Raw genomic sequence first — 24,272 nt, forward strand, 5'->3', positions numbered from 1 at the left:
ATTTGATACTCCGCAGCCACTTGCCGTGCGGTAGCAGAGAACAGTCTATCACTTGGGTGATTAAAGTCTTTGACAATATTTTGGGCTTTTCCTCTGACACCGCCTGGTATAGAGGTCTCTGACCTCATCCCTGTAGGCTGTCTCATCATTGTCGGTGATCAGGCCTACCATCGCCATTTCATCAGAAAACTTAATGATGGTGTTGGAGTCGTGCTTGGCCACACAGTCATGGGTGAACAGGGAGTACAGGATTGGACTAAGCACGCACCCCTGAGAGGCGCCCGTGGCGCCCGTGTTGAGGATCAGCGTGGCAGATATGTTGTTACCTACCCTTACAACCTGGGAGCGGCCCATCAGGAGGTTCAGGATCAAGCTGCAGAGGGAGGTGTTTTGTCCCAGAGTACTTAGTTTAGTGATGAGCTTTGCGGGCACTATGGTGTTGAACGCTGAGCTGTAGTTCTCACATAGGTGTTCCTTTTGTCCAGGTGTGAAAGGGCAGTGTTGAGTGCAATAGAGATTGCATAATTTGTGGACCTGTTGAGGCGGTATGCAATACCTCGAGACTTCCTTAAAAACCTGCTTGGAAAAGGCGTGCCGCTAGCAGGACACCTCGACAACTTGCTCACGTTCCACTTGATTTATTACAAGATATACAGTGCCTTGCGAAAGTATTCGGCCCCCTTGAACTTTGCGACCTTTTGCCACATTTCAGGCTTCAAACATAAAGATGTAAAACTGTATTGTTTTGTGAAGAATCAACAACAAGTGGGACACAATCATGAAGTGGAACGACATTTATTGGATATTTCAAACTTTTTTAACAAATCAAAAACTGAAAAATTGGGCGTGCAAAATTATTCAGCCCCTTTACTTTCAGTGCAGCAAACTCTCTCCAGAAGTTCAGTGAGGATCTCTGAATGATCCAATGTTGACCTAAATGACTAATGATGATAAATACAATCCACCTGTGTGTAATCAAGTCTCCGTATAAATGCACCTGCACTGTGATAGTCTCAGAGGTCCGTTAAAAGCGCAGAGAGCATCATGAAGAACAAGGAACACACCAGGCAGGTCCGAGATACTGTTGTGAAGAAGTTTAAAGCCGGATTTGGATACAAAAAGATTTCCCAAGCTTTAAACATCCCAAGGAGCACTGTGCAAGCGATAATATTGAAATGGAAGGAGTATCAGACCACTGCAAATCTACCAAGACCTGGCCGTCCCTCTAAACTTTCAGCTCATACAAGGAGAAGACTGATCAGAGATGCAGCCAAGAGGCCCATGATCACTCTGGATGAACTGCAGAGATCTACAGCTGAGGAGGGAGACTCTGTCCATAGGACAACAATATATTGCACAAATCTGGCCTTTATGGAAGAGTGGCAAGAAGAAAGCCATTTCTTAAAGAAAGCACACCATACGATTATCTGAGGACATATTTCAACCAGGCAGGTGCGACACGAAAGTCAGAAATAGCAATATAAAAAATGCCAAATCCCAAACGTTACTAATAAACTTTTCCAAACAAGTCAAACAACATTTATAATCAAACCTTAGGTATTCTGATACGCAAATAATCTATCAAATTTAAGACGGAGTTTAAATTTAAGACATTATAATTAATGTGCTAGCCATTGAAAATAGTGGTAAACTGAACATTATTTTTTGGGGGATGGTTTGTCCTCTGGGTTTCACCTGCCATATAAGTTCTGTTATACTCACAGACATTATTTTAATAGCTTTAGAAACTAGAAACTGTAGGTTGTCTTCTATCCAAACCTACCAATTATATGCATATCCTAGCTTCTGGGCCTGAGTAACAGGCAGTTTACTTTGGGCCCGCTTTTCATCTGGACGTGAAAATACTGCCCCCTATCCCAAATAATTAATATTAGACATCACACCCCTCGTCTTACTGGACAAAACTGTTCCGTCCTGCCGATGTAGGGAAAACCCAGCCAACTGTATATTATCAGTGTTGACGTTCAGCTACGACTCTGTGAAACATAAGATATTACAGTTTTTAATGTCCCGTTGGTAAGGTAAACTCGTACGGAGCTCATCCAGTTTATTCTCCGGTGATTGCACGTTGGTTGCACGAATGGAGAGTAGAGGCGGGTTACCCACTCGCTGACGAATTCTCACAAGGTACCCTGATCTGCGCCCCTCGTCTTTCCTTAATTTCTTCATGTGATTGGGGATTTGGGCCTTGTCTGAAAGCAGCATTATATCCTTCACGTCCACGTCATTAAATGAAACATCCTTGTCCAATTCGAGGTGAGTAATCGCTGTTCTGATGTCCAGAAGCACTTTTCAGTCATAAGAGACAGTAGCATCAAAATGATGTACAAAATAAGTTACAAACGATCATAAAAAAACACATAAAATAGCAGAATTCAGGAGTCAGTAAAACGGCAGCCATCCCCTCCGGCACCATTCTTCTAATATTACATAATACACACATTAAATACACCATAATACACACACTAATACAACACAATCCACACACATTAAATACAACCTAATACACACACTAATACAACATATTACACATATTAATACAACATAATACACACATTAATACACAGATATTGATAAAACATAATACATCTTATTGACGGGACAAGCAAACAGTTGGCTTAGGTTTTGGATTGGCTTTTATTAGAGCCTTGTGTAGGAAACGATTGGGAGGCACCTACACCCTTAACAGGAGAATGTCCCACTCCTGTCAATCAAACATGTCAATATTATCAATACTGTCAGTAGTAGCAACTACACAGTACGATCACCATTCCAGACTCCTCCCTATATATTCCAGACTCCTCCCCATATATTCCTGACTCCTCCCTACACATTCCATTTGAATAGCAAAAGACAGAAATAAAGAAAGCAAAAGGTATTTACAAAAAACAGATCAGAAAGAGAGGTGTTTATTCAGCCCCTTTGGCTCAAATCAATTCAACTCAAGCACCTCCTCCCAGCTGCCCACTGCACTGAGGCTAGGAAACACTGTCACCACCAGCAATCGAGAATTTCAATAAGCATTTCTCTACGGCTGGCCAAGCTTTCCACCTGGCTACCCCAACCCCGGCCGAAAGCTCCGCACCCCCCGCAGCTACTCGCCCAATCCTCCCCAGCTTCTCCTTCACCCAAATCCAGATAGCAGATGTTCTGAAACAACTGCCAAAACCCGTACAAATCAGCTGGCTAGACAATCTGGACCCTCTCTTTCTAAAATTATCAGCCGCCATTTTTGCAACTCCTGTTACCAGTCTGTTCAACCTCTCTTTCATATCGTCCGAGATCCCTAAAGATTGGAAAGCTGCCGCGGTCATCCCCCTCCTCAAAGGGGGAGACACTCTAGACCCAAACTGTTACAGACCTATATCCATCCTGCCCTGCCTTTCTAAAGTCTTTGAAAGCCAAGTTAAGAAACAGATCACTGACCATTTCGAATCCCACCGTACCTTCTCCAAATTGCAATCCGATTTCCGAGCTGGTCACGGGTGCTCCTCTGCCACGCTCAAGGTCCTAAACGATATCATAACTGCCATCGATAAAAGACAGTACTGTGCAGCCGTCTTCATTGACCTGGCCAAGGATTTTGACTCTGTCAATCATCGCATTCTTATTGGCAGACTCAACAGCCTTGGTTTCTCAAATGACTGCCTAGCTTGGTTCAGCAAGTACTTCTCAGAGTTCAGTGTGTTAAATCGGAGGGCCTGTTGTCCGGACCTCTGGCAGTCTATATGGGGGTGGCACAGGGTTCAATTCTCGGGCCGACTCTTTTCTCTGTATATAACAACGATGTCACTCTTGCTGGTGGTGATTCTCTGATCCACCTCTACGCAGACGACACCATTCTGTATATATCTGGCCCTTATTTGGACACTGTGTTAACAAACCTCCAAACAAGCTTCAATGCCATACAACACTCCTTCCGTGGCCTCCAACTGCTCTTAAACGCTAGTAAAACTAAATGCTGCCCACACCCGCCCGCCCGACTAGCATCACTTCTCTGGACGGTTCTGACTTAGAATATGTGGACAACTACAAATACCTGGGTGTCTGGCTAGACTGTAAACTCTCCTTCCAGACTCATATTGAACATCTCCAATCCAAAAATTAAATCTAGAATCGGCTTCCTACTTCGCAACAAAGCCTCCTTCACTCACGCTGCCAAACATACCCTCGTAAAACTGACTTTCCTACCGATCCTCGACTTCGGCGATGTCCTTTACCAGATAGCCTCCAACACTCTACTCAGCAAACTGGATGCAGTCTATCACAATGCCATCCGTTTTGTCACCAAAGCCCCATATACCACCTACCACTGCGACCTGTATGCTCTCGCTACATATTCGTCGCCAAACCCACTGTCTCCAGGTCATCTATAAGTCTTTGCTAGGTAAAGCCCCGCCTTATCTCAGCTCACTGGTCACCATAACAACACCCACCCGTAGCACGCGCTCAACAGGTATATCTCACTGATCATCCTAAAAGCCAGCACCTACATTGGCTTCCTTTCCTTTCAGTTCTCTGCTGCCAATGACTGGAACGAAATGCAAAAATCACTGAAGTTGGAGACTTATACCTCCCTCACTAACTTTAAGCATCAGCTATCTGAGCAGCTTACACAGTCCATCTGTAAATAACCCATCCAGTCTATCTACCTCATCCCCATATTGTTTGTATTTACTTTTTTGCTCTTTTGCACACCAGTATTTCCACTTGCACGTCATCATCTGCACATCTATCACTCCAGTGTTAATTTGCTAAATTACAATTACTTCGCCACTATGGCCTATTTATTGCCTTACCTCCTTACTCCATTTGCACACACTGTATATAGATTTTTCTATTGTATTATTGACTGTACGTTTGTTTATCCCATGTGTAACTCTGTGTTGTTGTTTTTTGTCGCACTGCTTTGCTTTATCTTGGCCAGGTCGCAGTTGTAAATGAGAACCTGTTCTCAACTAGCCTACCTGGTTAAATAAAGGTGTTCTCAACTAGCCTACCTGGTTAAAAAAAAGGTGTTCTCAACTAGCCTACCTGGTTAAATAAAGGTGTTCTCAACTAGCCTACCTGGTTAAATAAAGATGTTCTCAACTGGCCTACCTGGTTAAATAAAGGTGTTCTCAACTAGCCTACCTGGTTAAATAAAGATGTTCTCAACTAGCCTACCTGGTTAAATAAAGATGTTCTCAACTAGCCTACCTGGTTAAAGAGAACACTATATGTCCCCCTCTGGAGGAAAGAGAACACTATATGACCCCCTCTGGAGGAAAGAGAACATTACATGGCCCCTCTGGAGGAAAGAGAACACTATATGGCCCCCTCTGGAGGAAAGAGAACACTATATGTCCCCCTCTGGAGGAAAGAGAACATTACATGGCCCCTCTGGAGGAAAGAGAACACTATATGTCCCCCTCTGGAGGAAAGAGAACACTATATGGCTCCCTCTGGAGGAAAGAGAACACTATATGGACCCCTCTGGAGGAAAGAGAACATTACATGGCCCCTCTGGAGGAAAGAGAACACTATATGTCCCCCTCTGGAGGAAAGAGAACACTACATGGCCCCTCTTGAGGAAAGAGAACACTATATGGCTCCCTCTGGAGGAAAGAGAACACTATATGGACCCCTCTGGAGGAAAGAGAACATTACATGGCCCCTCTGGAGGAAAGAGAACACTACATGGCCCCTCTGGAGGAAAGAGAACACTATATGGCTCCCTCTGGAGGAAAGAGAACACTATATGGACCCCTCTGGAGGAAAGAGAACATTACATGGCCCCTCTTGAGGAAAGAGAACACTATATGGCCCCTTTGGAGGAAATAGAACACTATATGGCCCCTCTGCAGGAAAGAGAACACTACATGGCCCCTCTGGAGGAAAGAGAACACTATATGGCCCCCTCTGGAGGAAAGAGAACACTACATGGCCCCTCTGGAGGAAAGAGAAACGTTCTCTACTGCCCAGAATTTCGAGACATCAGTTTACAGTATCTCTGCTGTAAAGCAAAAATACATTCTTAAGCTGGCAACTGTGTTGCCTGTATAATGCTGTAAATTTACAGGGAACATTTCTACAGTGTAGAAGAGCAGTAGAAAGAATGACAGACAGACAGACAGACAGACAGACAGACAGACAGACAGACAGACAGAACTCAACCCAACATCTCCAGGAGAGTCTCCTTGTTGATCTCCAGCCTCCTGAAGGGATGCTTCTCCTTGATGAGCTTCTTACACAGGTTATTCAAGCAGGGGAAGTCATTACTGGACAATCCCCTGGAAGGAGGAAGTGGGAGGGAGGGAGGGAGGGATGGAGGGAGGGAGGGAGGGAGGGAGGGAGGGAGGGAGGGAGGGAGGGAGGGAGGGGGAGAAGGTCATGTGAAAAAGGAATAAATATGATAAACTGAAATGATCTTTGAGTGCTGGCTGGCAGAGCTGGAGTTTGTAATGGTAATTTCCTCCAACCTAATATCCTTCCAGCTGGGTTTAGTCATTAATATAATATTAATGTTATATTATCGTCTCTATGGTAATGCCATCGTCTGAAAGTCATACCGCCAGCCAGGAGAATGGATGCAATGCCAAACCAAGAAACTAATCAATTCCCATAGTAATATGAGGGGGGAAAGGAGGAGAGGAATAGGGGATAGGAGGATTGGAGGAGGAGGATAGGTGGAGGGCATAGGAGGAGAGGGGGATAGGAAGAGAGTAGGAGGGGATAGGAGGAGAGGAGGAGAGGAGAAGGGGGGATGAGGAGGGAATAGGGGGATGGGAAAGGAGGATGGGAGGTGAGGAGGAAGGGAGGAGGGGATAGGAGGGGATTGGAGGAAACAAGGAGGAGAGGAGGAAGGGATAGGAGGAGGGGAGGAAAGGAGTAGGGGATAGGAGGAGATGTGTAGGGGATAAGAGGAGGGGAGGAGGAGGGGAGGAAGGGAGTAGGGGATAGGAGTAGGGGAGGATGGGAGTAGGGGATAGGAGGAGGGGAGGAGCGGAGAGAAGGAGGGGAGGAAGGGAGTAGGGGATAGGAGGAGATGTGTAGGGGATAAGAGGAGGGGAGGAGGGGAGAAAGGGAGTAGGGGATAGGAGTAGGGGAGGATGGGAGTAGGGGATAGGAGGAGGGGAGGAAGGGAGGAAGGGAGTAGGGGATAGGAGGAGGGGATAGGAGGAGAGGAGGAGGAGATGGTAGCAGGGGATAGGAGGAGGGGAGGAGATGGTAGGATGGATAGGAGGAGAGGAGGAGGGGATAGGAGGAGAGGAGGAGGGGATAGGAGGAGATGGTAGGAGGGGATAGGAGGAGGGGAGGAGAGGAGTAGGGGATAGGATGAGATGTGTAGGGGATAAGAGGAGGGGAGGAGGAGGGGAGGAAGGGAGTAGGGGATAGGAGTAGGGGAGGATGGGAGTAGGGGATAGGAGGAGGGGAGGAGAGGAGGGGAGGAAGGGAGGAAGGGAGTAGGGGAATGGAGGAGGGGATAGGAGGAGAGGAGGAGGGGATAGGAGGAGAGGAGGAGGAGATGGTAGGAGGGGATAGGAGGAGGGGAGGAGATGGTAGGATGGATAGGAGGAGAGGAGGAGGGGATAGGAGGAGAGGAGGAGGGGATAGGAGGAGATGGTAGGAGGGGATAGGAGGAGGGGAGGAGAGGAGTAGGGGATAGGAGGAGATGTGTAGGGGATAAGAGGAGGGGAGGAGGAGGGGAGGAAGGGAGTAGGGGATAAGAGTAGGGGAGGATGGGAGTAGGGGATAGGAGGAGGGGAGGAGAGGAGGGGAGGAAGGGAGGAAGGGAGTAGGGGAATGGAGGAGGGGATAGGAGGAGAGGAGGAGGGGATAGGAGGAGAGGAGGAGGAGATGGTAGGTTGGGGATAGGAGGAGGGGAGGAGATGGTAGGATGGATAGGAGGAGAGGAGGAGGGGATAGGAGGAGATGGTAGGAGGGGATAGGAGGAGGGGAGGAGAGGAGTAGGGGATAGGAGGAGATGTGTAGGGGATAAGAGGAGGGGAGGAGGAGGGGAGGAAGGGAGTAGGGGATAGAAGTAGGGGAGGATGGGAGTAGGGGATAGGAGGAGGGGAGGAGAGGAGGGGAGGACGGGAGGAGGGAGTAGGGGATAGGAGGAGGGGATAGGAGGAGAGGAGGAGGCGATAGGAGGAGAGGAGGAGGAGATGGTAGGATGGATAGGAGGAGAGGAGGAGGGGATAGGAGGAGATGGTAGGAGGGGATAGGAGGAGGGGAGGAGAGGAGAGGAGTAGGGGATAGGAGGAGATGTGTAGGGGATAAGAGGAGGGGAGGAGGAGGGGAGGAAGGGAGTAGGGGATAGGAGCAGGGGAGGAGGGGATAGGAGGAGATGGTAGGAGGGCAGGGGAGGAGGGGAGGAGGGGATAGGAGGGGAGGAGGGGATAGGAGGAGATGGTAGGAGGGGTAGCAACAGCAGAGACCTCATGGTGTACAGTCTGCTTCTGAATCCTGCACCCTCTACCTGCCTCCCAGGTCCCACTGCTCTGTTCACCCTCTACCTGGCTCCCAGGTCCCCCTGTTCTGTTCACCCTCTACCTGGTTTCCAGGTCCCCCTGTTCTGTTCACCCTCTACCTGGCTCCCAGGTCCCCCTGTTCTGTTCACCCTCTACCTGCCTCCCAGGTCCCCCTGTTCTGTTCACCCTCTACCTGGCTCCCAGATCACCTGACAGCGTGACGCTGGTTTAGTCACATCGGTTGTGCAGCCAGACTTATTTCACATTCCGTTTGCTTCATCCCTCGCAAACATAACATTTTTAAATTCCTCATCAAACAAAGGGGATTTAACCGTTTTTACAGTCATGTTTTTAATGGGTGCTTATTAGTAACTGGGATAAGCAATTTTGTAAATGTGTCAAGTGCAACACATATTCTACACATCAACAACAAAACTTTGGTCTCTTATACACTATATTAGGCCCAGTCTTTGGATTTCTGGTTTTGGTAGATGTGGCTACCATATTGTGATGACTTGTGAGTTGTGAGGCGTCTGCCCCTGTAAGCCTATGGAGCTATGTGTAACCTTACTTTCCAACTCACACTCTCAAACACATGGATCCCCTGAACGCAGCTCACTCTCTAGATCCCAATCACCTGAATTCTGATCACCTGTTCACACACCTGTATGTCATCATCACACACTATTTAGTTCAGTTCTTTGCACCACATCATTGTGAACTAAATACGTAGGAAAACCTGCAAAATTGACAGTGTATCAAATACTTGTTCTCCCCACTGTATATAGATTTGCAACAATTTCTAAAAACCTGTTTTCGCTTTGTCATTATGGTGTATGGTGTGTAGGTGTCACGCCCTGGTCTTAGTATTTTGTGTTTTCTTTATTATTTTGGTCATGCCAGGGTGTGACATGGGTTATTTTATGTGGTGTGTTTTGTCTTGGGGGTTTTTGTAGGTTATGGGATTGTGGTATAGTAGAGTAGTCTAGGAGAGTCTATGGTTGCCTGAAGTGGTTCTCAATCAGAGGCAGGTGTTTATCGTTGTCTCTGATTGGGAACCATATTTAGGCAGCCATATTCTTTGAGTGTTTCGTGGGTGATTGTTCCTGTCTCTGTGTTTGTTTGCACCAGAAAAGGCTGTTTAGGTTTTCACGTGTCTTGTCTTGTCTTGTCTTGTCTTGTCTTGTCTTGTCTTGTCTTGTCTTGTCTTGTCTCTTTATTAAATATGTATGGAAATAACCACGCTGCATCTTGGTCCGATCCCTGCTACACCTCCTCTTCAGAGGAGGAGGAAGAAATCCTTAACAGTAGAATACTGAGGATATTTTTAGTTATTTAATCAATTTTCTAATAAGTCTGTAATGTAACAAAATATGGAAAAAGTCAAGTGGTCTGAATACTTTATGATAATGTATATCAGTTATCCTGTTAGAGTTTTGTGCCGAATCTACTGCGGTGTTTCAGATGCCACGTTTATCTTATTCCAAGATGTGGGAAGTGTGCCAGTGTGTAGTTTCGGTGGATAGAGTTGTGTGTGAACTCTAGGGGAGTGCTGAAAGCCTGTCAGTCCTGCTGAAAGCCTGTCAGTCCTGCTGAAAGCCTGTCAGTCCTGCCGAAAGCCTATCAGTCCTGCTGAAAGCCTGTCAGTCCTGCCGAAAGCCTGTCAGTCCTGCCGAAAGCCTGTCAGTCCTGCCGAAAGCCTGTCAGTCCTGCCGAAAGCCTGTCAGTCCTGCCGAAAGCCTGTCAGTCCTGCCGAAAGCCTGTCAGTCCTGCCGAAAGCCTGTCAGTCCTGCTGAAAGCCTGTCAGTCCTGCCGAAAGCCTGTCAGTCCTGCCGAAAGCCTGTCAGTCCTGCCGAAAGCCTGTCAGTCCTGCCGAAAGCCTGTCAGTCCTGCCGAAAGCCTGTCAGTCCTGCCGAAAGCCTGTCAGTCCTGCCGAAAGCCTGTCAGTCCTGCTGAAAGCCTGTCAGTCCTGCTGAAAGCCTGTCAGTCCTGCTGAAAGCATATCAGTCCTGCTGAAAGCCTATCAGTCCTGCTGAAAGCCTGTCAGTCCTGCTGAAAGCCTGTCAGTCCTGCTGAAAGCCTGTCAGTCCTGCTGAAAGCCTATCAGTCCTGCTGAAAGCCTGTCAGTCCTGCTGAAAGCATATCAGTCCTTTTGAGGTTTGAGAAGGTTAAGTCTGGAAAAGTACAGAGAGGATTCCTTAGTTTTAAAGTCAGATAACGAGTCCCAACCCCACTGCAGTGTTTTAAATGCCAAAACAAAATGTGACATGTAGCTGTTCAGTGTAAAGCAAGGAGATGTGACACGTGTGGAGGGGAACATGATTACGTTGAATGTGGGAGCAATATGAAAGTTTAGTGTTTTAATTTCCATGGCTGCTCCTGGACTAAGTGGACCTGCTGTCGGGGTTGGTGTTTCTGATGGTCCTGGCTTGGTTTGGAGGCGTGGTTTGGAGGCATGGTTTGTAGGCGTGATTTGGAGGTGTGGTTTGGAGGCTTGTTCAGAAATCTGGTGCTCATGAATGTAGGCTGTCAAAGGACACTTTGATAATGAATCAAGTTGACTTCATAGCTTTTATTGGTAAGGTTATCAATACGACTCGGTTGTGGAAAGCAGAAACGCCAGTTTGAAGGTTATTGTGGAGACGGCAAAAGAGATATTTGGTGTAACAGATGTTACTGTTGAAATGGTTGTTGATATGCTGAACAATCCTAAGGGTGGAGTGTTCCAGAATAATATAGATAGAGGTTAATGGGGTTGGGGGAGTTGGCAGGGTGTGATAGAAGTTAGTAGGGATTTATTTTGGTTTTATTTTATTTTCATGGCAGTACATGTACATTTTGGGCCGCCGAGTGGTGCAGATGTCTAAGGTACTGCATCTACAGACCCTGGTTTGATTCCAGGCTGTTTCACAGCAGTCTAAGGCACTGCATCTCAGTGCTAGAGGCATCACTACAGACCCTGGTTCGATTCCAGTCTGTATCACAGCGGTCTAAGGCACTGCATCTCAGTGCTAGATGTGTCTCTACAGACCCTGGTTCGATTCAAGGCTGTATCGCAACCGGCTGTGATTGGGAGTCCCATAGGGCGCGCACAATTGGCCAAGCCTCGTCCGGGTTAGGGTTTGGATGGGGTAGGCCGTCATTGTAATTAAGAATTTGTTCTTAACTGACTTGTTAAATAAAGGTAAAATAATAAAAAATGTATAACTTTTTCACCTGAGATTCTTGAATCAAAGATGAGTCTATCAAGAGACTCTTCCTGTAATTCTTGCTTGAAGATTCAGGCAGAAGTCAATGGAAAATGATAAACAACAAACTAAATCGCTAAAGAACATTTTTGGCCTGTTCAGCGTAAATTGATCAATAGTATGGCCAGTTTGATACATCTTGTATTGAAAACGTGATGATGTTAGGCATCTGTCTTATCTCTGTCTTAGGGCTGTTTAAGGCCTATCTCTGTCTTAGGGCTGGCTAAGGCCTATCGCTGTCTTAGGGCTGGCTAAGGCCTATCTCTGTCTTAGGGCTGGCTAAGGCCTATCTCTGTCTTAGGGCTGGCTAAGGCCTATCTCTGTCTTAGGGCTGGCTAAGGCCTATCTCTGTCTTAGGGCTGGCTAAGGCCTATCGCTGTCTTAGGGCTGGCTAAGGCCTATCGCTGTCTTAGGGCTGGCTAAGGCCTACTATCTCTGTCTTATCTACCACACATTCATTGACGTTACCCTGCACATATTGTGTAGACCTGATTTATGGCATAATTTTTTATTTTGTAATAATTATTTTTTTATATTTTACTTCAGGAATGATGTTGAATCCCTGCTCGGGTGAAACCTCTCTCCTGGATGAAACAATTGATAAATCACTCTCCCCCATCCTCACCTACAGGTAATCCTGTCTGGCTGAGTTCGTGCTGGCTGAGTTTGTGCTGGCTGTTAGTGCTGGCTGAGTTACTGCTGGCTGAGTTCGTGCTGGCTATTAGTGCTGGCTGAGTTCGTGCTGGCTGTTAGTGCAGGCTGAGTTCGTGCTGGCTGTTAGTGCTGGCTGAGTTCGTGCTGGCTGTTAGTGCTGAATGAGTTTGTGCTGGCTGTTAGTGCTTGCTGTTAGTGCTGGCTGAGTTAGTGCTGGTTGAGATACTGCTGGCTGAGTTACTGCTGGCTGAGTTCGTGCTGGCTGTTAGTGCTGGCTGAGTTACTGCTGGCTGAGTTCGTGCTGGCTGTTAGTGCTGGCTGAGTTACTGCTAACTGAGTTCGTGCTGGCTGTTAGTGCTGGCTGTTAGTGCTGGCTGAGTTACTGCTGGCTGAGTTCGTGCTGGCTGTTAGTGTTGGCTTAGTTACTGCTGGCTGAGTTCGTGCTGGCTGTTAGTGCTGGCTGAGTTACTGCTGGCTGAGTTTGTGCTGGCTGTTAGTGCTGGCTGAGTTACTGCTGGCTGAGTTACTGCTGGCTGAGTTCGTGCTGGCTGTTAGTGCTGGCTGATTTACTGCTGGCTGAGTTACAGCTGTTTAACCAATTCAAACACACCACTTATTTCTCTCAAATTTTGTGCACACATTTTTTTTTTACATCCCTGTTAGTGTAGAGATAATCCATCCGCTTGACAGGTGTGGCATATCAAGAAGCTGATCAACAGATTCATATCTGTATTCCCAGTTATGTTAAATGAATAGATTAGGGTCTATTTAATGTTTTTCAATTGACGGATTTCGTTATGATCTGTAACTCAGTCAAATCTTTCAAACTGATGCATATTGGGTTTTATATTTACTTTGCCTCTCCTCTCTAATTCCTCTCTGCTCCTCTCAAATTCCTCTCTGCTCCTCTCGAATTCCTCTCTGCTCCTCTCTAATGCCTCTCTGCTCCTCTCTAATGCTTCTCTGCTCCTCTCAAATTCCTCTCTGCTCCTCTCTGCTCCTCTCTAATCCCTCTCTGCTCCTCTCTAATCCCTCTCTGCTCCTCTCTAATCCCTCTCTGCTCCTCTATGCTCCTCTCAAATTACTCTCTGCTCCTCTCTAATTCCTCTCTGCTCCTCTCTAATCCCTCTCTGCTCCTTTCTAATTCCTCTCTGCTCCTCTTTAATTCCTCTCTGCTCCTCTCTAATTCCTCTCTGCTCCCCTCTGCTCCTCTCTAATCCCTCTCTGCTACTCTCTAATTCCTCTCTGCTCCTCTCTAATTCCTCTCTGCTCCTCTCTAATTCCTCTCTGCTCCTCTCTAATTCCTCTCTGCTCCTCTCTAATTCCTCTCTGCTCCTCTCTAATCCCTCTCTGCTCCTCTCTAATCCCTCTCTGCTACTCTCTAATTCCTCTCTGCTCCTCTCTAATTCCTCTCTTCTCCTCTCTGATTCCTCTCTGCTCCTCTAATTCCTCTCTTCTCCTCTCTGATTCCTCTCTGCTCCTCTCTAATTCCCCTCTGCTCCTCTCTGCTACCTTCTGCTCACCTCTAATTCCCCTCTGTTCCTCTCTAATTCCTCTCTAATTCCCCTCTGCTCCTCACTGCTCTTCTCTAATGCCCCTCTGCACCTCTCTAATTCCCCTCTGCTCCTCTCTAATTCCCCTCTGCTCCTCTCTAATTCCTCTCTGCTCCGTTCTAATTCCCCACTGCTCCACTCTAATGCCTCTCTGCTCCTCTCTAATTCCACTCTGCTCCTCTCTAATTATTCTCTGCTCCTCTCTAATTCCCCACTGTTCCTCTCTAATTACTCTCTGCTCCTCTCTAATTCCTCTCTTCTCCTCTCTAATTCCTCTATGGTCCTCTCTAATTCCTCTATGGTCCTCTCCAATTCCCCTCTGTTCCTCTCTATTTCCCCTCTGCTCCTCTCTAATCCCTCTCTGCTCCTCTCTAATGTCTCTCTGCTCCTTTAATTCCTCTCTGTTCGTCTCTAATTCCTCTCTGCTCCTCTCTTATTCCTCTCGAATTCCTCTCTGCTCCTCTCTAATTTCTCTCTGCTCCTCTGTAATGCCCCTCTGCTCCCGTCTAATTCCTCTCGGCTACTCTTTAATTCATCTCTGCTCCTCTCTAATTCCTCTATGCTCCTCTCTAATTCCTCTCTGTTCATCTCTAATTATTCTCTGCTCCACTCTAATTTCTCTCTGCTCCTCTCTAATTCTTCTCTGCTCATCTCTGCTCCTCTCTAATCCCTCTCTGCTCCTCTCTGCACCTCTCTATATACTCCCTGCTCTTCTCTAATTCCCCTCTGCTCCTCTCTAATTCCCCTCTGCTCCTTTCCAAATCCTCTCTGCTCCTTTCTAATTCCTCTCTGCTCCTCTCTAGCTCCTCTCTAATTCCTCTCTGTTCATCTCTAATTCCTCTCTGCTCCTCTCTAATTACTCTATGCTCCTCTCTAATTCCTCTCTGCTCCTCTCTAATTCCCCTCTGCTCCTTTCTGCTCCTCTCTAATTCCTCTCTGCTCCTCTCTAATTCCTCTCTGTTCATCTCTAATTCCTCTCTGCTCCTCTCTAATTCCTCTATGCTCCTCTCTAATTCCTCTATGCTCCTCTCTAATTCCTCTCTGCTCCTATCTAATTCCCCTCTGCTCCTTTCTGCTCCTCTCTAATTCCCCTCTGCTCCTCTCTAATCCATTTCTGCTCCTCTCTAATGACTCTCTGCTCCTCTCTAATTCCTCTCTGCTCCTCTCTAATTCCTCTCTGCTCATCTCTAATTCCTCTCTGCTCATCTCTAATTCCCCTCTGCTCTCTAATTCTTCTCTGCTCCTCTCTAATTCCCCTCTGCTCTCTAATTCTTCTCTGCTCCTCTCTAATGCTCCTCTCTAATTCCTCTCTGCTCCTCTCTAATTCCTCTCTGCTCCACTCTAATTCCCCTCTGCTCCTCTCTAATTCCTCTCTGCTCCTCTCTAATTCCTCTATGCTCCTCTCTAATTCCTCTCTGCTCCTCTCTAATTCCTCCCTGCTCCTCTCTAATTCCCATCTGCTCCTTTCTAATTCCTCTCTGCTCCTCTCTAATTCCTCTCTAAATCCTCTCTTCTCCTCTCTAATTCCCCTCTGCTCCTCTCGAATTCCCCTCTGCTCCTCTCTAATTCCCCTCTGCTCCTCTCTAATTCCCCTCTGCTCCTCCCTGCTCCTCTCTAATTCCCCTATGCTCCTCTCTAATTCCTCTCTGCTCCTCTCTAATTCCCCTCTGCTCCTCCCTGCTCCTCTCCATCTAGCTACCAATCCGCGTCAACTTCCCCTTTGTCAGGTAAGACCATTTCTGAAAGTCTTCTGAAGTGTGGGTTTATCAACTGCCAGAAATGTAGACAGACAGTGCCACCGTGTGGTGCAACTAGAGAAGAGCGTCTTTAGGACTTATTTGTTCAAATTGGCTGAACATGGGCAACAAATATCTGACAGTTTAGGTTCAGGGCTTCCCTTCCAGCACCCCTCTTGTTGGTGGAGAGAATGTTGCAGGTTTAAAGTATAGTTCCTGTAATTGTATACATTTTCGCATGTCTAATGTGTATTCATGTGATATTTGAGTGAAAAAAAATTACAACAATATCTATGGGCTAAATCTTTTAAAATAACAAAATATTTAGCTGACATGTTGATCTGGACATACAAGTTATAAACAGCTCTCTAAGGTGACTGACAAGAGGAACTGATGAAGCACGACCCAACACTGCACCTTGTGCATTCAACTATTACAACTTTCAAGAGTAAGTTTAAAACCGAGTTCCTCATAAAAATAATATATTTCCTGTGCCGGTCCTCATGAGAGCCAGTTTCATCATAGCGCTTGATGGTTTTTGCAACTGCATATGAAGAAACTTTCAAAGTTCTTGAAATATATATATATATATTAGTGTGTGTCTATATATATATATATACACACACTACCGTTCAAAAGTTTGGGGTCAGTTAAAAATGTCCTTGTTTTTGAAAGAAAAACATTTTTTTTGTCCATTAAAATGACATCAAAGTGATCAGAAATACAGTGTAGACATTGTTAATGTTGTAAATGACTATTGTAGCTTGAAACGGCTGATTTTTAATGGAATATCTACATAGGCGTACAGAGGCCCATTATCAGCAACCATCACTCCTGTGTTCCAATGACACGTTGTGTTAGCTAATCCAAGTTTATAATTTTAAAAGGCTAATTGATAATTTGAGAACCCTTTTGCAATTATGTTAGCACAGCTGGAAACTGTTGTCCTGATTAAAGAAGCAATAAAACTGTCCTTCTTTAGACAAGTTGAGTATCTGGAGCGTCAGCATTTGTGGGTTCAATTAATCAAATCAAAATCAAATCAAATGTATTTATTTAGCCCTTCATACATCAGCTGATGTCACAAAGTGCTGTAAAGAAACCCAGCCTAAAACCCCAAACAGCAAGCAATGCAGGTGTAGAAGTGCACAATGCAGGTGTAGAGGCACAGGCTCAATTACAGGCTCAAAATGGCCAAAAGTACTTTCTTCTGAAACTCATCTGTCTATTCTTGTTCTGATAAATGAAGGCTGTTCCACGCGAGAAATTGCCAAGAAACTAAAGATCTCGTACAATGCTGTGTACTACTCCCTTCAACAGAACAGCGCAAACTGGCTCTAACCAGAATAGAAAGAGGAGTGGGAGGCCCTGGTGCACAACTGAGCAAGAGGACAAGTACATTAGTGTCTAGTTTGAGAAACAGAAGCCTCACAAGTCCTCAACTGGCAGCTTCATTAAAAAAGTACCCACAAATCACCAGTCTCAACATCAACAGTGAAGAGGTGACTCTGGGATGCTGGCCTTCTAGGCAGAATTCCTCTGTCCAGTCTCAATGTCAACAGTGAAGAGGCGACCCCCGGGATGCTGGTCCTCTAGGCAGAGTTCCTCTGTCCAGTGTCTGCGTTCTTTTGCCCATCTTCATATTTTATTTTGCCCATCTTAATATTTTATTTTTATTGTCCAGTCTGAGACATGGCTTTTTCTTTGCAACTCTGCCTAGAAGGCCAGCATCTATAATTTTGTCTTGTTTTAGTCAACTGAAATGGAAAACCATTTTTGCAAGTTATAGTTTCTTCTATTTAGTCAGCTATAGTCTTGTCAATTGCCACTGAAAAATGTGTTTGACAAATACTTCAGTCACTGTTTTTGTTGCCAAATTAACAAATCAAATCAAATGTATTTATATAGCCCTTCTTACATCAGCTGATATCTCAAAGTGCTGTACAGAAACCCAGCCTAAAACCCCAAACAGCAAGCAATGCAGATGTAGAAGCAGGGTGGCTAGGAAAAACTCCCTAGAAAGGCCAGAACCTAGGAAGAAGCCTAGAGAGGAACCAGGAACCAGGAGGGGAGAGAGGAACACTGCCATGAGGAGACCATGGTGAATGTGACACGAAGTTGATGATTGTATCGATTTTCTCCAACAGGCCTCTCATAGGCACATGCTAACCCGCCCGTCCGACACCTGAACCACATCTTAAAGAGTTGAGGGTTGGGAGATACCAGAGATACCAGAGACACCAGAGGTACCAGAGATACCAGAGATACCAGAGGTACCAGAGATACCAGAGACACCAGAGATACCAGAGACACCAGAGATACCAGAGACACCAGAGATACCAGAGACACCAGAGATACCAGAGACACCAGAGACACCAGAGATAACAGAGATACCAAAGATACCAGAGACACCAGAGGTACCAGAGATACCAGAGATACCAGAGGTACCAGAGATACCAGAGACACCAGAGATACCAGAGATACCAGAGACACCAGAGACACCAGAGATACCAGAGACACCAGAGATACCAGAGACACCAGAGATAACAGAGATACCAAAGATACCAGAGGTACCAGAGATACCAGAGATACCAGAGACACCAGAGACACCAGAGACACCAGAGACACCAGAGATACCAGAGATACCAGAGGTACCAGAGATACCAGAGACACCAGAGATACCAGAGACACCAGAGATACCAGAGACACCAGAGATACCAGAGACACCAGAGGTACCAGAGATACAAGAGATACCAGAGATACCAGAGATACCAGAGACACCAGAGACACCAGAGATACCAGAGATACCAGAGGTACCAGAGATACCAGAGATACCAGAGTCTGGCCTTGTCTTACGTGCTCCTGTGTCTCTATTTCTTCAACTGTATTTGTTCCCCCTTCTCTGAAATCACATCTTAATTCCGTTTACATGTTTTAGTAAAAGATGATACTATTGGTTAGATCACAATTATTGGCTGTCCTAATTGGCTGTCCTCCTGTCAATGGAACCTATCACGTCCTCTCTGGTCAGAATGTGAAACGCATGATGATACTGTTGATTGTCTGTCGATTGTCTGTTGATTGTCTGCCTGTAGAAATGTTACAGGTGATGACCTCTGCTTCAAATGGATTGATACCATGTTGCCTTTATCTCCTCATTGGTTTACAGTAGATAGGGCAACAGAAGAAAGGATGTAACATGATCAAATTGGAGCAGGTTGAATTCACTGCTAAACAGTTGGAGGCTGTTTTATTGACATTAAATAACTGTTAATAATATGAATAGCTTTCTAAATGTTAATAAAATATGAATTCTTACATTGTCTATTTTATGCATTGGATGTAAATAAAAATAAATGCTGTGGTATTGATACCATACCACACTCTGGTCAATACAAAATATCACTGTCTGGCACGTGGTTAAGAACAGGTGATTTACAAGAACACATTATGTAAAATAGACTACCTTGGCTGCCCCCTCCGGTCACTAGATAGAAAACACAGTTGTCTTTTTTCTAGAGCCAGTAAACGATATTTTCCTCGAAATAATGGTCCGTTATTGAATTGTGCTGTGCAGCACTGATATGGTTGGGAATAATTGTCATTTAACAGAAACACAAACATTTATGTGCACGTGTGACTTTCTCTTGCCTTAGTGCCACTTTGTAGACACGGTGCAGTTGTCAACACACGGACAGATCCAGTAGGCTAATCAGCTGGCATTTACTTTTACTTTCATTTGTTGTCTCTTACTACAACAACAACGGAGCTATTTCGCACGAGCCGCACCCCTGTTGCTAACCTTTTTTTCGTTTGCAAAAGATGCGATTTTTGTTTATTCTCAAACAGTTTATTGCTTCGATAATGTGCCTCCGCGATTGAAAGAAAAGTGTTTAGAAGTCATCTGTTCGATGTTGATGTGTAATATCCCCGGTAATATCCCCGGTTCGAACGAGCTTCGTTCAATCAGGCAAGTGACTTGTTTTCTGCAACAATTAAATGTTATTGACTGATCTCGATTTGCCGTTCAGTTCTAACAATATATTTAGTATTGCGATTGCAAAAAAAAAAAAGAAGCCCATTTAACAGTTATGTGCAATATTCTGTGCTATGCTATTAGCTAGAACAATAGCATAGTTTCGTTTTTGCAAATCGTTATCCGAAATGGTGCTGCTGTCATGTTATGTTTCCCATTACTCTAATGTATGTGTTTTTTCCCGATTCCAGTCCCGCAATGGATTTTACCGATGAGGAGGAAGTGTGGTTGGAAAGAATATCTTCAGAGGTGGGTTTCTAAATCAAAGTCCAGCGTTCATTTATATTGAATTACAAGCTCAATATTGTACATGAATGCAGTTTAGATTAAGATAATCCTATGCATACTTGGTAAAATGCGTGTTATCCTAATACTAGTAGTGTATTACAGTTTATGAACATAATGTATGCAATCACAATCAGATTCCTCCACTTGTTAGATAAAACCAGATACTGTTACAAGGCATTATGGGTACTGTAGTAAAACCAGATACAGTTACAAGGTATTATGGGTACTGTAGTAAAACCAGATACGCTCACAAGGCATTATGGGTACTGTAGTAAAACCAGATATGTTTACAGGGTATTATGTACTTTTTAAAATGTATTTAACTAGGCAAGTCAGTTAGGAACAAATTCTTAATTTCAATGACAGCCTAGGAACAGTGGGTTAACTGGTCTAGGAACAGTGGGTTAACTGGTCTAGGAACGGTGGGTTAACTGGTCTAGGAACAGTGGGTTAACTGGTCTAGGAACAGTGGGTTAACTGGTCTAGGAACAGTGGGTTAACTGCCTTGTTCAGGGGCAGAATGACAGATTTTTATCTTGTCAGCTCTGGGATTTGATCTTGCAACCTTTTAGTTACTAGTCCAACACTCTAACCACTAGGCTACCTACTGGTTACTAGTCCAACACTAACCACTAGGCTACCTGCTGGTTACTAGTCCAACACTAACCACTAGGCTACCTGCTGGTTACTAGTCCAACACTAACCACTAGGCTACCTGCTGGTTACTGGTCCAACACTCTAACCACTAGGCTACCTGCTGGTTACTAGTCCAACGGTCTAACCACTAGGCTACCTGCTGGTTACTAGTCCAACACTCTAACCACTAGGCTACCTGCTGGTTACTAGTCCAACACTCTAACCACTAGGCTACCTGCTGGTTACTAGTCCAACACTAACCACTCGGCTACCTGCTGGTTACTAGTCCAACGCTCTAACCACTAGGCTACCTGCTGGTTACTGGCCCAACGCTCTAACCACTAGGCTACCTGCTGGTTACTAGCCCAACACTCTAACCACTAGGCTACCTGCTGGTTACTAGTCCAACACTCTAACCACTAGGCTACCTGCTGGTTACTAGTCCAACACTCTAACCACTAGGCTACCTGCTGGTTACTAGTCCAAAACTCTAACCACTAGGCTACCTGCTGGTTACTAGTCCAACACTAACCACTAGGCTACCTGCTGGTTACTAGCCCAACACTCTAACCACTAGGCTACCTGCTGGTTACTAGTCCAACACTCTAACCACTAGGCTACCTGCTGGTTACTAGTCCAACACTCTAACCACTAGGCTACCTGCTGGTTACTAGTCCAACACTCTAACCACTAGGCTACCTGCTGGTTACTAGTCCAACACTCTAACCACTAGGCTACCTGCTGGTTACTAGCCCAACACTCTAACCACTAGGCTACCTGCTGGTTACTAGTCCAACACTCTAACCACTAGGCTACCTGCTGGTTACTAGTCCAACACTCTAACCACTAGGCTACCTGCTGGTTACTAGTCCAAAACTCTAACCACTAGGCTACCTGCTGGTTACTAGTCCAACACTCTAACCACTAGGCTACCTGCTGGTTACTAGTCCAACACTCTAACCACTAGGCTACCTGCTGCCGGCTACTGTAGTAAAACCAGATATGGTTACAGGGCATTATGGGTACTGTAGTAAAACCAGATATGGTTACAGGGTATTATGGGTACTGTAGTAAAACCAGATATGGTTAACGGGCATTATGGGTACTGTAGTAAAACCAGATATTGTTACAGGGCATTATGGGTACTGTAGTAAAACCAGATATGGTTAACAGGCATTATGGGTACTGTAGTAAAACCAGATATGGTTACAGGGTATTATGGGTACTGTAGTAAAACCAGATATGGTTACAGGGCATTATGGGTACTGTAGTAAAACCAGATATGGTTACAGGGCATTATGGGTACTGCAATGCATCATGCTACACTCCACCCTATCTGAGATACTGTATCACTGTCTGTGAGATTATGAAGATCCTGCCATCATATCATCAGTTTCCTCCACCACTTTCTCCACCCCCTCCATAGTTACTACAATAATACATGTGTCTGATGTTAATGAAGTGTTTCATAGCCGTCATACTCTTCCTTCATAGGTCCCAGACTGCAGTGAGCTGACAGCCCAAGAGGAACTACTGCGTCAGATGGCTGAACCAAGCAGCCTGTTTGAAGCCCTGATATTCCAGATTTCAGCTTCTGTCCAATTTGGACTGACCAGCCTGCACAGCACTGTACCTCTGGCTCCAGTCACCAAGCACAGCCACAAGAGGGCCTTTGTCTCCTCTCAGTGTAGATGAACCATTCATCGAGAAGGTCTGCCTCCAAAATTGGCACCCTATTTCCTATGGGCCCATTTCATGATAGTGGTCTATATATATGAATAGGGTGCCCTATGGAACGCAGCCGAGAAAATATGTAGAAAGAATGACATTGGTAAAGAGCTGGAACTGAACTGATTCATGAAGCTACTGATCAATCAACTGATTCATTAAGCTACTGATCAATCAATGGATTCATGAAGCTACTGATCAATCAACTGATTCATGAAGCTACTGATCAATCAATGGATTCATGAAGCTACTGATCAATCAACTGATTCATTAAGCTACTGATCAATCAATGGATTCATGAAGCTACTGATCAATCAACTGATTCATGAAGCTACTGATCAATCAACTGATTCATGAAGCTACTGATCAATCAATGGATTCATGAAGCTACTGATCAATCAACTGATTCATGAAGCTACTGATCAATCAACTGATTCATGAAGCTACTGATCAATCAACTGATTCATTAAGCTACTGATCAATCAACTGATTCATTAAGCTACTGATCAATCAACTGATTCATGAAGCTACTGATCAATCAACTGATTCTACAATGTCAAGATTAAACAAGAATAGGGCCTGATTCAGACTTAAGATAACCGGACTTAACATGGACTTCAGTAAAACATCTGGACTGAAGTCCATGTTAAGTCTATGAATGTTAAGTTTGAATCAGTTCCACAAAGCACCACGAGGACTGTTCTGGATACACAAGGATAGCCTGGGTTAGGAGAATGGACAGCAACACAAAGACTGGAAAAACATTGGTAGCGAATAAAGACTCTATTCTAAACCAACACAATATGAGCCAACAGACATGGGCACAGATACACACACACCTGGATACCTCTGTTCTAAAACACTGTAGAGGATTCATTATGTCTTGATGTCTTTTGTAAATTCTCAAGATAATTTGTCTACTTAATTTCTTTACAATTAGCATTTTTCTACATGTTAATCTATACATTTCATGGTGTTTGAAATACGTTTTCAGTTTGCCATCAGCCGTGCACAATAGCCTACGTAACAGCAATCTCAGGTAACATATTATTAAAGCACTGTGTTGAAAATGTTCTCAGACAGTGTGGGATTAATCCTGAAGCTGATCGACAACTGCCAAAGCAAGATGAATTTTAAATAATGTTTACATTCTTTTTATGACGAAATAGAGCATAGATTATTTAGATATCTTAAACTACAGTGCCTAAACTTTCTAAACTACAGTGCCTAAACGTCTTCACATTTTGTTGTTTTTAAAATTAAAATAAAAAAATGGATTACATTTGACTTTCTTCCTAACGAGGTACCCAGTAAACATTTTCAAAGTGAAAGAAACATTTTAGAAAATTGTGCTAATTAATACAAAATATGTCGTATTTGCGTGTGCTCACCCCCCAGAGTTAATACTTGGTGGACCTTTAGCAGCTCAACGTTGCACAGCTCAACGTTGCACAGCTCAACGTTGCACAGCTCGTCTGGCAACATACTGTATCTCCATAGTTTTTGTCAAATTGGTCAAGCCCAATAAATTTGTTTGGGAGTCACTGATGGAAAGAAATATTCAAACCGTGTCCCAAATCTGGCTTGCCTACTACTTGCTTACACTGCATACTGTGTATTATGTACTATTTAGTCAAAAGTATGCAGTATGCCATGACCTAAACGTTATACTTTTGGTGTTTTCAAAACAACTGGGAATTTGGAAACAAAACATGCTCAGACTTTGAAAAATCGTGAAATCGGCGATCTTCAGGTCGGAGAAGTCAGAGCTCCAGGATGATGCCTGAGTTTCTGACTAGTAATTCCGAGTTGTTCCAAAATTATACAGAAAAAAATATAAAAGCAACATGCAATACTTTCAAAGATTTTACTGAGTTACAGTTCAGGAAGGAAATCAGTCCGTTGAAATAAATTCC

The 24,272-nt window shown here is 44.8% G+C and overlaps 2 protein-coding genes across 2 annotated transcripts; both read left to right on the forward strand.

Annotated features, from left to right (window-relative positions):
- Positions 1-11,306: 11,306 nt before the first annotated feature.
- On the forward strand, positions 11,307-19,168 carry LOC149979902 (uncharacterized). The gene is made up of 3 exons (XM_090189080.1): positions 11,307-11,345; positions 15,628-15,659; positions 17,872-19,168. Exons 1-3 carry the CDS (start codon positions 11,307-11,309, stop codon positions 18,572-18,574), a joined length of 774 nt encoding a protein of 257 aa, XP_090045206.1. The 3' UTR covers positions 18,575-19,168.
- On the forward strand, positions 19,138-23,638 carry LOC149979903 (uncharacterized). The gene is made up of 3 exons (XM_090189172.1): positions 19,138-19,638; positions 19,896-19,953; positions 22,123-23,638. Exons 1-3 carry the CDS (start codon positions 19,580-19,582, stop codon positions 22,321-22,323), a joined length of 318 nt encoding a protein of 105 aa, XP_090045298.1. The 5' UTR covers positions 19,138-19,579; the 3' UTR covers positions 22,324-23,638.
- Positions 23,639-24,272: the final 634 nt, after the last annotated feature.

This window comes from Oncorhynchus mykiss, chromosome 11, assembly GCF_057628025.1.
Source record: "Oncorhynchus mykiss isolate SJ-2025 chromosome 11, ASM5762802v1, whole genome shotgun sequence".
In the NCBI taxonomy this organism is placed as follows: domain Eukaryota; kingdom Metazoa; phylum Chordata; class Actinopteri; order Salmoniformes; family Salmonidae; genus Oncorhynchus; species Oncorhynchus mykiss.